At 42.3% G+C, this 16633-nt stretch overlaps 1 protein-coding gene across 9 annotated transcripts in view; it reads right to left on the bottom strand.

Annotated features, from left to right (window-relative positions):
* Positions 1 to 16633, bottom strand: part of Rgs6 (regulator of G protein signaling 6) — a 519809-nt gene that overhangs the window by 477435 nt on the left and 25741 nt on the right. For 8 of the 9 annotated variants that reach the window (XM_029540901.1, XM_029540898.1, XM_029540903.1 and 5 more), the window contains exon 2: positions 14250 to 14353. In XM_029540901.1, coding sequence (XP_029396761.1) covers positions 14250 to 14333 — 84 coding nt within the window. In that variant the 5' untranslated portion in view covers positions 14334 to 14353. Of the gene's footprint in view, positions 1 to 14249; positions 14354 to 16633 lie in introns of those variants that run through there. The other variant, XM_029540904.1, reaches the window with a different exon arrangement.

The following is a 16633-nucleotide window of genomic DNA, read 5'->3' as shown; positions in this document are numbered from 1 at the left end:
TTTTTAAGAAAGTGTCTAAGGAAGGAGGCTCTTGTCACTGAGGCCCGACACACAACACTCTAATGGAAGCAAGATGAAGGGTATGTTTCAATTGATGAGAAAAGTACAGACTGCATAATCTTAGTTTTCCTCGTCCTCTCTGTCTGTGGAGATAGATTGAGAGATGGAAATAGAAGAAAGAGGGCAAGTACAGGAATGGAAGATGTGGTGGTACAGCAGCCAAGCTCAGCGACTCCTGCCACACAGAACTTTGCCACGTTCAGAGGGGTCAAGCAAACCCTGAACCTCAGAATCATAACATGTGACCAACATAGGGGAAAAAAAATCACTTGGCACACATACGCACACAAAAGAAAATCTCACTTGATAGAGGTAACTATATCAACAGTCTGTCAAGCATTCACTTACTGTCTACTTGGAGCCGAGCACTTACAGAAGCCTGGTGTGGCAAAGCGTAATGTATGCACTCATAGACCACATAACAGTGATCTACTTGACAGACTATGTGGACAGCTGTGGTCTCAGGTAAGACAAAGCTGAAAACCTCTGCCCACAGACGGCTACAACCACTGTAAATAGCACAAAGAAACAAGCCCACTCCTTTGCCAGCCATATGAAAGCGACAAGCACGCAACTGTGCCCAGTGTGCGGTGCATCATCGCGAGGATTCATGATCTCAGACTCAACAGTAAGGATGAGTGAGGTGATGCACTGCACTGCATCTTAGCACACTCCTAGTTAGAAAAATCAGTGTCAAGCACAGTGGCACACATCCATAATCCAAGCACTCACGAGGCCAACATAGGGAGAATTTGGTGAGTTTGAGGCCAACTGGGCTACACATTCAACAGTCAAGCCTTGTGTACACTCTATGATGTTCACACAAACAACAAAATCTCCTAACTATCCATGATGCACTGAACTATTCAGGAATGGAGATATATAATATAAATAAGATTAAAAAGTATTCCCATGGGTGGAGGGGCAAAGGGTGGCTCTTATCAAGAGGAATTGGGTGGTGTTTCGTTCAGATGCCGTGGGGATGCTGGTCCACCAGTCGCTGAGCCCCAGGTGTCTGCTCTCCCTGGATAGCAGTGCATGGTAAGTGAGAAGGATTCAGGCACATGTCCCTCAGGAAGCGCCAGGCATTTGGGGTTTGGGAGTGGGTCCCTAGCGATTTGTAGATCGTTAAATCATCACTCGGAGGAAGTGGCATATAGAAGGGTGTGAGAGCAAGGGCACCTGGGAAGGCTGAGGTACCACTGCAGAGATTGGGATAAAAGCAAGGCAGCATTTACTAAACATGCCTGAGAACAATCCTGTCCAGTACTGACAGTGTGCTTAAAGGGACCCAGTGAACAGGTTCGCAGTTGGCACTGACTGCATATTCCCGTGACCCACAGAACACAAACTTTCCCAGAAGACGGGTCCCAACAAGTTCTCAGCACATTCTACCCTTCTTCTGATGGAGCCCTGTGGCGAGGAGAGCCAGGAGCAGGAATCTCCTTTTTTGTTGTTGTTGTTTGTCTTGCTTTTTTATTTGGGGCTGAGACTCAAACAAAAGATGTGTTGTTATGCGAGAACCAGGGTTCTGGAGTGCCCTGAGCTCTTTAGGGCTGTAAAGGGATGCTCCCCAATACCTATGACATGACATTGGTCTTGCAAGTTGCTAATGACTACCACCAAGGAGCCACTTAACTGGCTTATGCCTTATGCAGAGTTCACTGCAAAGTGAGTTTCAGCGGCACCGTTCTGTGGTGAGTGATGACCAAACCCCAGAAACCTAAATCAAGAAGTCAGACTGTGTTACTAAAAGCTGGATGACAATAACAAGTCTCCAAGTCTCGTCATCTTTCTGAGGCTCGGCTGTTTCCCAGGCAGAACAAGCTAACATCTCCTCCCTGTATTCCACAGCATTTTCATGGATACAGGACTGTTGTCCCTTGGTAACCAGAAGGGATTTTTTTTTTCTGGCCCCTTTCAAATATAAAAATCCTGGAGGCTCAAGTCTGTTATGTAAAATGTGATTATGTTTGCATATAACCTACACACATCCTACCATATACTTTAAATCATCTCCAGATTGCTTATAACATCCAATACAGTGTAAATGCCATATAAAAAAAAATCACTATTTTCCTGAATATTTTTGTTCTGAAGCTGGCTGGACCCATGGATAAGGAACGGGCAGGAGGGGAGGGGAGCTCTCTAGAAGATAGGAAGTGATAGAAGGAACTATCTAGCAGACCTCAGGATTGTCACCAGACAGTGCCACACAGAGACTTACTTACAGCATCTTCCTTACAAGGTGGTGATACTCTGCTGTGTCTGAGGAAAAAACTGGAGTCTAACTCCTCCCCAGATGGCCGTCTTCTTCCCTCCAGGTCTCAAGCTCACAGCCTGCTGTGAGAAGGCAGACTGAGTCCCAGCACTCTTGGAGCAACCCAGGCACTGTTTACCCACCCTCGGCCCCTTTCCTCACACTCAAACCAACATGTGACAGAGCTCTGAGCTGTGGGCAATCCCTGTGCCTGAAGTCCTGGCCCCTTCAGGCCAGGTACCGCGTGAATCCTGAGGAGAACCACTTGGACACTGTCTCTGAACAGAAGCAGCTATCCTATCCGGCAGGTGGCGTGTCTTCCTGGGATATTTCAGAACACACAGCCCAACACTTCCAATGACCCTCTATACTCTTTTTGTACTTAAAAGAAAAGAAAGTCTCCTCAATAATGCACAAGGATAAATAACATAACCCAGCAGGTACACAGCACTCCAGGAGGTTAACGCAGACATCATGTATCCACATGAACATGGGACAGGCTCTCAATGCTCTTACATACATTCTTCCCAGCTGATCATCTGTGAGTGTCTGGTGATGAGCTGGCATGGTGAGGCAGTGCTGGGGCTACCAACCTACAAAAGGATTGTCCCAACAAGGATGTCTACGGATGTTCTTCCAGTCCCTCCAAAAAGCCCCTACCTCTGTAAAAGCCACTTAGTAAATATTTTAGGCTTTGTTGATTGCTCAGATGTCTGTCACAACCACGCCACTCCTGGGGGGAAGCTCAAAAACCCATAGATAATTCATAGATAAATGTTATGACTGGGTTTCAAAACAAATTCAAAATAAGAACACTGACACTTAAATTATTTTCACATAGCATAAAATGTTGCTTCTGTTTTGATCCCCACAAATCATTTCAAGATGTAAACACAAATCTAAGCTTGAGTGATACAAAACCAGCTTGGGGATAGATTAATGACATGTGACAAGAGCTCTAAAGTTGTTTCGGCCATCAGTGAAGGTTCCTCAGCAATGTGATGATGTCTGATATTAGTAACTCGCTTAAGGATGGGGAATATTAACCATCCAAGTCTCATCATAGGTTTTCTTGGGTAGGTCTTTGAGGTGGCTCAACTACCTTAAGCCATGTTAACGTTCAAGGTCCTACTCTCTCTTGGAAGTTTCGGTAACTTTTGCATCCTCTGGTACTGCTTGCTTAACATGCACAAAACCCTGGGGTGGTTCCCTAGCACCATATGTACTGGGTATGGTGTCACCTGCCTGGAATCCCAGTGTTTAAGAGATGGAAGCAGAAGTTGAAGTCCATCTTTGGCTACATATCTAGTTCAAAGTCAACCTAGATTACCTGAGACCCTATCTCAGAACATATTTATATGCCTTGATGTTACAGATTTAAAAAAATAAATAAATAAAATAACTAGGGTCAAGTGGAGTTGTGAGGAAGACATACCGGATAAGTGGGGGTTTACCTTATGATGACTACGTCATCTGAACGGGTACACCTCCATGGTGCAGGCATACCTGTGCCTTGAGGAAAACCTACTCTGGGCTCCAACTGCAATTGAGGCCTTTAAGATCCCTCTTATCTTCCCTACCTATGTCTGAAACGTACTACCTCTCTGCCCTGCTGTGGTCCCCAGCTAAAACAAATGGAAAGAATACAACGATTTTATCTGTTCCTTGTCCCACGGGAAGGAAAACTCCACTATCAACATTCCCCATTCGCAGTTATAAAACAAGGAGAGAAATTTCCAAAACAGTTTTCCTTATTTTCTTCCTAGACAGGCAGAATGGTAAGGAGAATAAAGTCCCTCCAAAGATACCCATGTTCATTCAGCCTCTTGTGTCCATACGCCCTCCAAGCTGTGAATGAATGTGTTACTATATGGGGGCTTTGTAGGTGTGACTGGGTTATGTACTTTGAATGGAGAGATTGTGGTGGACTTTGTGATAACAGACGTTCATGGGAACATGAGGGTGAGGGGTCTGGTGATGCATACAGGATGCAGTGATATAAGGCTGTGTGCCAGAGAGGCTCAGAAAAGGGAGTTTGATTTTTCCCAGACCCTCAAGAGGGTACCCAGAACTGCTATATCCTTTCTGACCTCTGATGCCCAAGGACTTTTTTTTTTTTTTTTTGGCTTTGTTTTAAGCCAGTCTGTTGTGTTGGAGGTCATTTGTTACAGCATCCAGCAGAAGCTGATCCGTGATGTCGATGAAGAGGAAGCGTGGTTTCTTAAGTCAATCCCTGAATCTTATTACGCCTAACCCTGAGGACAGGTACCATTGCCTCCTCTGTCACCCAAGGTCCCTAAACTCTAAGACTACTGATCCTGGAAACAAGATGAAGCATAAAACGGAAAGTTGAGAGGGAGAGTGGGCAGCTAGAGAACACTGTAGTCATACACAGAGAGCCTTACCCAAGAGGACTGCAAAGGACGAGATAGAAATGGAATGTGTCTTTATTTATAGCAAACCCTGCCTCCCCTCTCAAGTATGTGACAGAAGAGCTGTTTTAAAGTTTTATTCTTCAAACTTGGCTGCAGAACTTGGCTGGCTCTCAGAGCTGCGCTTTTGTATTTAGCTTTCAAATATAAGGAGCTACCCCATGGTTAAATTGTAGGCAGAGGGTGGGGTGTGCAGGCAGGGAAAGCGCCTGCCGTGGGGAGTGGAGCAAGGTTGAGATGGTATTCTTATTTAGTTAGCTGCTTAAGAAAAACAAATAGAGGATAAAATAGCAAATGGCTTGGACAGGCTCCAAGATGAAAATTTTCTGGATACCTTGGCATCCACAAAGCTCTCAGGGGAAGCTGGGTGCTGCTATAGGGTTCCTCAGACCGCAGGAAGGGGAACACGGTTCAGAAGGCGGAAAGCAAAGAGAAGAAATGGGTCCTCGCTCCTGGGAACCCCCTCACTTTGGTCCCATGATCGGTAACAGAGGACTTTGCCTCCATCCCAGGGAAGCCAGCCTGGGTATGTAAAGCCGATAGTGACCTCGCAAGAATACTGGAGAGCAATAGGCACGTGTGAGACAAGCTGTGCCTTTTGACCTAAGAATTCTAAACTTTGGTACTAATAATAAATAACTAAATAAATAAAATTAACTTAATTATGCTCCAGGCACTAGGGGTGCAGCTCAGTTGGTAGAGTGCTTGCCTGGCATATGTGAAAGTCTTGGTTTGAATTCCAGCGTCATATAAACCAAACATGTTAGTGCAAGCCTTTAACAGCAGCACTAGGGAGGTAGAGGCAGGAAGCTCAAAAGTTCAAGGCCATCTAAGCTATAGGAGTTTAACCCCAGCCCCAAATACATAAGATCCTACATGATAAATAATAAATAACTGTGTACTATCTACTTTATCAAATATTATTCCACCCTTAAAATTGATGATGATGAAGACGCCTTGTGGCATAGATTAATATCTAGTGATGGATAAGAAGGCAGCATACAGTTTCACATGTGCAATGATAACCCACTAGCTTATAACAGACATTCACCCCTAACCCACATCCAAAACTAGGAGGATTCAGGCCAAAGTGTTAACTTCAGTCACACTTGCGTGGTAGACATAAGACATATGTGAGCTTTCTTTTTTTCCTCTCTGGGCTTTGATTCTTTTTTATTTGGATTCTTATTTTTAAAATAGAACAGATTTTTTTTTAAAAAAAGGAGGAAGGAAGAAATAAAATCAGTTGTTAAGGAGCTTGGCTATACTGATACTTCTCACCACGTGAGTTTGAGAAGTACTAGCGTTTATATTTTCTTGCTTCAGGTCCTCCTGTGAAGACTGAGGTCACACTTGCATCACACACATCTTCTGTATGTAGGGCAGGTAGCACTCAACTTGATGGTTAAAGTCTGTTTGGTGTTTTGATGGTGCAAAAGAGACGCACATGGGCAATAAAAAGTCACACTTCACATTCTACTCTTCTCCCAGGTGAGTATATTTCTGTGTGTGAATGTCGCAGCAGCAGTGAGACACACCTTTGTCCATCACATGAGGACCAGAGGAAACCACTGACACTCCACCGTGAGCTGTCAAGCTGAGTTTGGTGTCTGTTTTATGAGTTAGCCATATTACATGCATTTTTGATTGACCACATCTTCAGAAACGATGAGATTACCAGCGTGTGGTATAAGGAACAGAACTTTACCACTAGCCAATGGGTATCTAAACAGAAAATGCACTTTACCATAGATATTCTGCACTTTTGCCCACACGCCTCCAGGACCCAGAATCCCTCTCTTAAGGATGCAATTTCAGTTGTTTTTCTTCTGATCCCCTCTTCCTCTGTAATGGTCCACATTAACTGTATTTTAATATACTGCAAATAGGCTTAAGAATTTCTTTCTTTTTTTTTTTACAGACACCAATTTGTTCCCTGAAACTACAAGCTTCAGAATAAAGCACACATGGTTGTCAATCCTGAGTCTGCAATCAATGCCAGTCATTACTCCCCTGGTTCTTGGTTTCCTTATCTGTCTTACCGAGCTCTTCCAGTGAGTCTGTGCGTCAGTATGAGCACTGAACCCGCCACAGAACCATCAGATATTCCTAAAGAAAATCCTGAAGGTGGTTCTCTAGCAGATGGAGAGGCCAGCCATCTAAGCTGTAAGGAAAACCATGCAGAAAATGCAAGAACCACAGAAAAGATGCCTGGGAAAAGTCACACAATCCTAACAGTCCACAAATACATTAAAAATCCTCTGGAAAACCTTAAAAAAAATTCTCTGAAATCAGAACATGCACCCTGATCCTATCCCAGAAGATGAGTAGCTAGCATCCTTTCCAGGCAAAGATTAGCTTCTGCCAGACCAGAAATCCTACCATGGCCTCATCCAACTAGGACTCCTGGACCACTTAACCATCTCCTTTCAGGGAACCTCTGATGTCTTTCCAGTCTGTGGTTGTCACTTTCCAGAGCTGTCCATATTCCTCCGGGGCTGGAATGACTGTTTATAAGTATGCATGTGTTTTCCATCCCTCCTTAAAGTACATGTCTAGAATTTAGAAGCTCACTCATCAAAAGCTTTGTCCATTTTCTGTGTTGACCCAGCTGGCACGCTCGTGGCCATTTAAAAGAATCCTCCTCTTCTATCCCCGTGATTTTAAACATTTATTTTCCTTTCACACATACCCGTTCACTTTAAACTTTCCTTGTTCAAAACTGTGCCAATCGGGGATTGACAGCCCTGCGAGTGCTCCATCGAGTAATTCGGCAGAGGGCTGTCAATGGTAAGATAAACTGTCAGCCAGAGAGTAAAATCTCAGACTGTTTGAAGTGAAATGAGGAGGGGAATGGGAAGATGAAATGGAGTCTTGAGCACATCGAAGGCTTCTCAAATTAGAAAATTCTACCCATGGCAACACATCCTATTAAACCTAGGCCCTGACATGGAAACTCGTCTCTTTCATCTGTGGACACTAAGGCTGACACTGTAGATCTGGGACTTTGCCTGCACACCTCTGGCCCTGACAACCAAGAGACAGGATGTGGGGCTGCTCTCCCAGCAAGCCTGCTGCAGGGAGGGAAGGAAAACTGAAAGACTCTTTCTCCCCTAAGGCAATAAACAATGCCTTTAAGAAATGAATGAAAAAAGTCTTGAAATGCAGTCTGAACAATTAAGCAAGTTACCCCAAAGACTCTCTGAAGTTAGTCACTGGAGATTTTATTTAATGTTGCAGGGGGGAGAAAGAAAAGAATAAAAGAAAACAAACTCTTAAATCTTCAGAACCAAAGATGCACTCAGTTTAAATATTCTGACTTAACTGCCTTTAAAGTTTTGGCTGGGTTAACTTTGTAGATTCTTTTTCTTTTTTCTTTTTCATTTTTTTTTAAGCAACTAAAGCTATGAAAGAATAGACAGATGCAAATGTGTTAAGTATTTATTTACATATATATTAAGGCTGGGGCAGCAGAGCACAGCATGTAGACATGCAGGATGTGGGAGCACAAAGGGACAATATCTGCATGATGCCAACCTCCTGAGATAGCACATTCGATCTTACAGAATTCGACTTGGCATCTCAAGCCTTCATCGCAGAAACCGAGATCCATAAAAAGAGCCTCTTCAAGTTTCCAGAATGCAATAACTTGGCGTGTGCCCGTCCTTCAGTCTCCACATTTTTTTTTCTTCCTTTTCACAAACTTAATTCCTGTTCATCTTTCAAGAGTAAAGAGATGTGCCGAGTTCTCTGGTGCCTTTTATCTCCTATGGACTATATAAGTCATCCCTCCTCCTCATTCTACTCCCCCTTCCTACCAGCACAAACCTGTCTAGTTACCCATCCACCCTCTGCTCTCTCCCCACCCTACCCCGCATTGGCTTATGGGCTTATTCAGGACTCCATCCTTACCCTGCATCTCTAGTGTCTAACACTGTCTTTCCTACAAATGAAGATCAATACACATTTGCTGATCAAATAGCTTCCAATCTCATCATGGCTACAGCACCAGGACTTGTGAGTTCTCAGTCCCTTAGCTACCTTGCCTCTGCCAAAGCCTTCATAGAACTCCAAGACAATATCCTGCCTCTAAGTTCCTCCAAAGCTCTGCCTCCTCTAAGCTGCTTTTGCCCTTCTTGCTGCATACCACTACCACTTATGTGACTAAAATAACAGTGTGTTCACTCTCAGGATGTGTGCCTAAACTGGCTTCTCCCCCAGGACGTCAAGGGTCCTTGATGACATGGGATATCACGCCATCACAGATATCGTAGCATCGTGGGATATCACAACAGGGTATCACAGCAGCATAGGTATGACAGCATCATTAGTATCACGACAACAGTCATATCACACCAACACGGTGTGATCTCAAGAACGCAGGTATCACAGCATCACCAGTATCACGATCACAACAATACACATATCACAGCAACATGGGAATCCCAGCAACACAGGTATCACACCACTAGAAAAGGAGCCAGTAAGTAGGAACTAACAGGGAGGGTAGCTGTCAGTGACAAAGCTCTACAGTCTTCCAACACTACCCTGTGGGCTCTTTCTTCTTCCAATGGAAGTTCAAATTAATCCACGATGCACTGCATTACTGACAGCATTGCTACTGTAAAAACCATTCCTGCTATTTCTATAGCATGAAATTATAATCAGAATTAATTATCCAACTGCTGTGTCAGAGCAAGACCAAAGAAGCAAGTTGCCACAAAAAAAGCTTTGTTTAGACCTTTGCTTTTGTTCGTTTGATTTTGAGACAGAGTCTCATGTAGCTCAGGCTAGCCTTAAATTTGTTAAGTAGCCAAGGATACTCTTGAACTCCTGATCCTTTCTTTAACGTTTACGTGCTATGCCATCAAGGGCAGCCCAAGAAGATGTCTTGTCTAACTTCTACTAATGTTAAATTATCACAACTAATTTTCCTGATACCTGACAAAATTTTGTTTGATCTCAATCCAATTTAGGCTTATCTATGACCATATAAAACACTCCCAGAAGATTAAAAAGACCTTTAAATATGCATACATTTTTCTATTAGGTGTTATATTTTTAAAAATCAAAATGTAAAAAAAATTAAACTTTGAACTCATTACAAAAACATATTTGCACATTTTTTAGATATATTCTCTCATTTGACAATAGAGAAAATGAAGCCTAATAATGTTATTTATTAGGCCAGTGTCAATGTATAGAATTCATATTTTGTCCTTTATATCTTACATGGGCATTGGGTATATTTCTGTAGCAAAATATATTTTGAGCTGGGACGAGAGAGAGAAAAGATGACAGGATGAGAACGGAGCAGAGGTGATGACATAAGCCGGACCAGCTGCCCAGCATCCCTTAGCCGATGTGGGGAGACCCAGGCCACTGGTCCTGGGTTCTACAAGAAAGCAGGCTGAGCAAGCTGTAAGGAACAAGGCAGGAAGCAGCACTCCCCCATGACCTCGGCATCAGCTCCTGCCTCCAAGTTTCTGTACTGTTGGAGTCCCTGCCCTGACTTCCTCCAGTGATGGGCGACCAATGTGGAAGCATGGGCCACATCAACCCCTTCCTCCCCAAGCTGTTTTTAGTTATGGTGTTTTATCACAGAAGTACAAACCTAAGGCAGATGCACACATACACACACACACACAAATACAGAGATATAAATAGAAGTTTTAAACCAAATTTAAACATCAATTATCCCATGATTTTTTTAACACATAATATACCTACATAGTGTTGGAGTGGGAGGGGAAAGGAAAACAAACATCAAATCAGTACCTTTCTGGTTTAGTTGAGAACCAAGTTCTCTGGAGGTCATTTTAAAACTCATACTCTAAGCACACAGCCTAAACATATTAAAGTACAATGTGCTTGGGTAAGGACATTCTTTGAAAACTGGTGGAGTTTTTTGTTTTTGTTTTTGTTTTTTTAATAAAAAACTTCTGGAGTTTGATAGACAGCTAGCTTCCAAGATCATTACTAAACTGGGCAGCTCAGTGACCCAGAACCCTAAGGGCTTGGGGATATGAAGAAGCCTTGGGTGTCTTAATGAATGATTAAGGTTTTCTTTTAAATAGATCTTTAATAAAACCAATACATTTTTCATACACACCTCTGATCCAAAATGTGAATATGAAAGATGAAAAACCAAATTAGTATGTCGGTTCAAGTCAATAAATAAATCATGCCTTGGGGGGGATGGGGGAAGTACTTCTCACAGTTAAGGACATGACAATATGAAAAGAAAATGAAGTATGTTCTGAAAGGTGTGGGCTTGCTCGTGTGTCATGATCATCCTTAACAGTGTCTGCGAGTCACAACCACCAATGTCCTGAACATTTCAAAGCGCTAAAAGGGAGGGTTTGGAATGTTTCAGTGAAAAGAAATTATAGATGACTGTGACAAGGGGTATATTTAATGACTGGGCTGTGTTCCTGCACCCAAAACTAACATGGTATCACCATGCATTTGCACAGTTATTATGTGTCAATTAAAAATAAGAAAACTGAAAAGTCGCTTCATATTGTGAATGTTCCCATCCATTACACAGAGGCTTTGCCTGAGCCTCTGTCTCTCCGTTGGCATACGTATCAACACAACACCATCCAAGCAAAGTCTCTCCTTGAGAATGTCTGCGGCAAGAGTTAACAACCGAAGAGAGAAAGGAGACAATTTTTTTTTTTTTTTTTTTTTTTTGTTGCAGACACCTGAGGAAAGGTCTGGGTGCATGGCTACAACCTTGAAAACCAATGATCCCACTAAAGGAGTTTTATGGAAAATTCTGGGAATTAACCTTATTCATCCTTGACTAACAACATGCCCCAGTGGACAAGTTCATGGTTGTAGCTGAACAGCAATTCAGAGCAGTGGAAGCGGAAGACTGGATGGCTACGGTGAGGGTCAGGCACAGCCAGGGTTTGAGTAGGTCAAGTTAGTGTGAGCTGAATTCGGTTCCAGAGAGGAGCAATAGACATTTCTCCTTCCTAATAGACTGAACAAACTCAGTTCATTGTCTTGGAGCCTTAACACAGTGTTTCATGTGAACAGACGTGTACATTTTTGATCACATACATACTCCTCACATGAAGGAGACACAAGCAAGGTGCACTCCTCTTCCTAGCTGCCATTGTTCTAAAGAACTACAAATAATCTTGTTTTTTAAATAATAACAACAACAGCAAAAAGGAGGCCCCTGCTCCTATAGGAAAAGAAAAATTTAAACTTACTACAAACCTGTAGAAAGATTTGCCCCTTCAGCATACCATTGTAGTGAAAAGGTATTCAGACAGCATCATTTCACATTCCTTGTTGACAACTGTACAGCCGGGCTGGAGAGATGGCTCATTGACCACGAACATTTTCTGCCCTTTCAGAGGACCTGTGTTTGATTCCCAGAACCCACATGGTGGATCACAACCATCTATAACTCAAGATCCTCAGAATCCAATGTCCTCTTCTGGCCTTCTCAGGTACCACACACATATGCGGGTATATACGTACATTTAGGCAATATCTTCATAGGCATAATATAAAAATAAATTTTAAAGTAATAATCTCCTTAATAATCACTGTATTATTTTCTTCTGCCTCAAAGGGCAACTCACTGCATCAATCGACTTTGTTCACCTTACTAATAATGTGAGCTTTTACATGTCTTGCAACTCATTCTTTCTCCAAGTGTCTCTGTCTCTAAAAGACGTAAAGAATAAAGAAAAATAAATACTTATTATGGACCACAATATGGACCAAGGTGGACAAAAGATGTCTCACATTATTGAAATGGATTTTCACAGCAACTTCCTCCTCTTAAGGTGACCTTGTAACCCAACTGGAACTCCAAAGCCATGTTCCAGCTTCTCTGGTCCCAGGTCCTCCTGCCTGTGGCAGAGGGTGAGGGATTGGGGTAGGGGGGGACGTTTACAACAAACAATCACCTTTAAACACACCTCTGTGTGATTCATTAAACTGCTGGCTCCATTGATGAACTTTATATTATTTATTATAATTCAGTAGCCATCTTTCTTAGAGATAGGCCCTCTTCTCTTGAATGTTCTCAAGACATTCTCTTGAAGAACAAAGAATTGCAGGATTTTAACCCAAAGAGTATTATAAGAGTCCTATTTACACACACTCACATAAACACACGCACATACAAACACACCCAGCATATCACCATATTGATCATCCAGGATTGTCTAGTTCAACATTGTCCCTCTGATTAACACAGACCAAATACAGAGTAGCAGTGGCACAGATCCCAGCAGACAACTCAAGTATTATTGAAATGAATAAACAATTAACCCATTTCCTTACTAATATATAATACCGGTTAGCTTAAATTTTCATAAGCATGCAGAGTAATTAGTACCTTAAATTTAACATAGATAAAAATAAGCTTATGAACTGAATCTCCTTCCTTTCTAAATGTCCCTATGAGAATTGACAGCAGCATCTTCTCAGCATTCAGGTCCATAACCTGGCCATCTCCCACCCTCCACAGCCTCTCAGCATTCAGGTCCATAACCTGGCAATCTCCCACCCTCCACAGCTTCTCATTCCACATTTGCTCAGTTTTCAAGCTATTTATAGTTAGACTTTACTTCCTTCTACCTGTCCCTCTCTGTTCTGAGGGGCATTTTTCTGGCTAGAAGAGCATCCCCTTCACCCTCTTCACGGATGCGGAATTACTCTCAGAGCATCAGCAACCACACACACACACACACCACCTTGTTATCTACTGGATCACTGTGGAAAAACCCTGAATCCCAAACAGATCGATTTTACAACTCTCAGTACACAATGTTTTCTTGATTAAACTACCCATAATCCAATACTCTACAATCTGGCTGCATCCACATCTCTGGTTCCAATCTTATCTCCTTTTGCTCCACAGGCTGATCTGATCCACAGGCTGTTTTCCTTCCCAGCTCTGTGCCTTTGCTGAACAGAGCTCATGACCTAGTGGGTCCTTACCCTCTGCGCTTCTCATGTAACAATCCTGAAAATCCTTTAAAACTACTCCTCCACAAGGACCCCCAACCTGAAACTGGGAGAATTAGCTTCCTCTTTGAATGAGAGAAAACACTCTCCTTGCACACATTTTTGCAAACTAACAGACTCAGTTCTCAGTGTTGTGGGCTTTTAATGTCTTCTACCAACTTTAAGCATTGAGTGGCCACACCTCTGCATCTCTTGGCAGCATCTTTTATATACTATGAGTTCAAAGACCTTTCAATTCAATCAGCATGGTCCTCTGAAGACCACTGAAGAAGCAGACTCTCCCGGCTGCACTGCTTAGGCAATCCGGGGTTTTACACACAACTAAATGATAAGAAATGTTTCCTTGAATGATAGAACTAAACAATGAGGATAATATCCTCCTTTATCCTTAAAGCACCTCAGACAGATAGCATCTATCTCTTGCCATCAGTCTGACCTCACTGGGAATAGACACACACACACAGGTCGAGAGCCCAGTCACTCTCTGGGCATCTTACTTTGCAGTAGACAATCATGTTGGGAGAGCTCTCTTCTGGATCAGCGATCCCCACTGCTCGCTGGTCCCCGGATCCCTGAGCCATCCTGAGTGTCTTCTCTCACACTGCAAAATAAATGAATATACCATTAAGTCAAGAATGAAATTGTCTTTTAAAAAGAAAGCATTATAAGACAGATAAGTGTCTTTTGCCAGATATACTGGACAGTCTCTAACCACAAAGCACAAGGTCCTTGGCAGAGCCAAGTACTCTAGGAAAGGACATCTGCTCATCTTAATCTCCTGGCAACAGATGAAGTCAATCATTTTTGAAGCTGATTTTTGCCTTAATGAAGATCTATATAGTAATAAATGGATATTTCATTACAGAAATGCAAATCAAGATCCCAAGAAGTAATGATAGTAATAAATAAAAATTCAATAACATGTATTAGCCAAGTGGTGGTCTCAGCACTTTGTAGACAGATGTCTGAGTTCGAGGCCAACCTGGTTTACAGAGCAAGATCCAGGACAGCCAGGACCACACAGAGAAACCCTGTCTTGAAAAAGAATGAACAAACAAGCAAAAACAAAATGATAGCTAAAAGCAAGTGTTGGCAATGATGTGGGTAAGCAATGATGTGGGTAAGCAATGATGTGGGTAAGCAAGAGCCCTCTAGATGACTGGTAGGGATGCCATCTGGTGCAGCCACAGCAGAAACAGGTTGGTGATCCTCAAAATCTTAATTGCAGAACTAGCATGTGACCTAGCAATTCTGCTTCTGCGTGTGAACTCCGAGACTGGAAACAAATACTCAACTACCGGTGCAGAAATATCCATAACAGTCTTAGTCATATTACCCAACAGGTAGGAACAACCCCACTGCCCACCAATGCATGAATGGCTCACCAATGCATGAATGGAGTATTATTCATCCATTAAAAGGGGATGAAGTTCTGATTTAGGCTACAGTATGAATGATCCATTAAAAACAATCTGCTATATGAAAGCAACTGGTCAGAAAAAAAAAAGCCATGTATTGCATGACTCCATTTATATAAAGTATCCAGAACAAGTAAATTTGCAGAGGCGGAAAACATTGGATGGCTGCCAGCGTTAGGGGAAAACAGTAATGGGGTGGTCATTTGGCAAATACAGGGTCCCCTTTGGGAATGATAAAAACATTTTGAAGCTAGAGAAAGGTGAGTGTTGTAATTTACTATGAATTACTAAGTGCTACTAAATTCCACATTTGAAGATGAGCAATTTTTAAAATGTTTTGAAATTTATTTGTATTTCATATGCACTGGTGTTTTGCCTACCATATATGTCTGTGTGAGGGTCTCAGAGCCTTTGGAACTGGAGTTATAGACAGTTGTGAGCTGCCATGTGGCTGTTGGGAATTGAACCCAGGTCCTCTGAAAGAACAGCCTGTGCTCTTAACTGCTGAGTTATCTCTCCAGCCCTGAAGATGAGTAATTTTATATTATATGAACTTCACCTGAATTACGAAAAAGTGAATGTGTTTAATTCAAACTTTTCAAAGGAAAAAAAAAACCTGTAGAAACAATAGTAAGATAATGGCATGCATATAAGATAATGACATGCATATAGGATAATGACATGGATATAAGATAATGACATGGATATAAGATAATGACATGCATAAAAGACTAGGGAGTAATGAGATGAGCTCAATTGTTGTCATGACACTGCACTTGCTGTGTGAGCTCAGCACGTAGATAACATACTGGATTCCCTTCTCAGAGCCACGGGAACTTTCTCCACATTCCACCCACACTGAATGGTGAATTCTCTCACAGGGGAGTTTCAGACAGGCTGAATGGGAAAGTATAGTGTAAAGCCAGAGAAGTTCTTTCTAAATGTTATCACTAATCTAGGAGTCTGCCAGAGCTATCTGCACAAATTTCATGGGCTTTTCATCCAAGAAACTTGGATAAATTCCATACTGAAAAGGCCATTCGGTTCAAGAGAAGAACTTGGAAACATCCTCCCTTAAACTACACTGGTACCAAAGGTCATTTTATAAAAACAAATTAGGGTGGAAGATGGAGAAGAGACAGGAATTGGTAATTTATGCTAAGAATGTTACTGCCCAAATACCCAATGTGGAGTGGAAGCTTACTCTACATTGTTTGACTTAGAATATGTTTTACAGCTAGGCTGCATGAAAGACAGGGGAGGCTCACCCTATTCCACCAGGCTTGGTTGTAGCGGGATTGCTATGAATAGTGTGCCACAAGGAAACCCAGGTTAGTATTCTAATCAGTGACTTTAAAAAAAAAAAAAAAAGTTAAGCTTTATGTTCTGTGCTCACAGAAAAGGAGGTCTATTTTGGAGCCCAGTGGGATGTTACATTAACCAATCATATTCTGACATAAGAG

The sequence above is a fragment of the Mus pahari genome, chromosome 7 (assembly GCF_900095145.1).
Source record: "Mus pahari chromosome 7, PAHARI_EIJ_v1.1, whole genome shotgun sequence".
NCBI lineage: Eukaryota > Metazoa > Chordata > Mammalia > Rodentia > Muridae > Mus > Mus pahari.
Note: the sequence above shows the minus strand (reverse complement) of the source record. Positions and strands in the feature narration are given on the sequence as shown.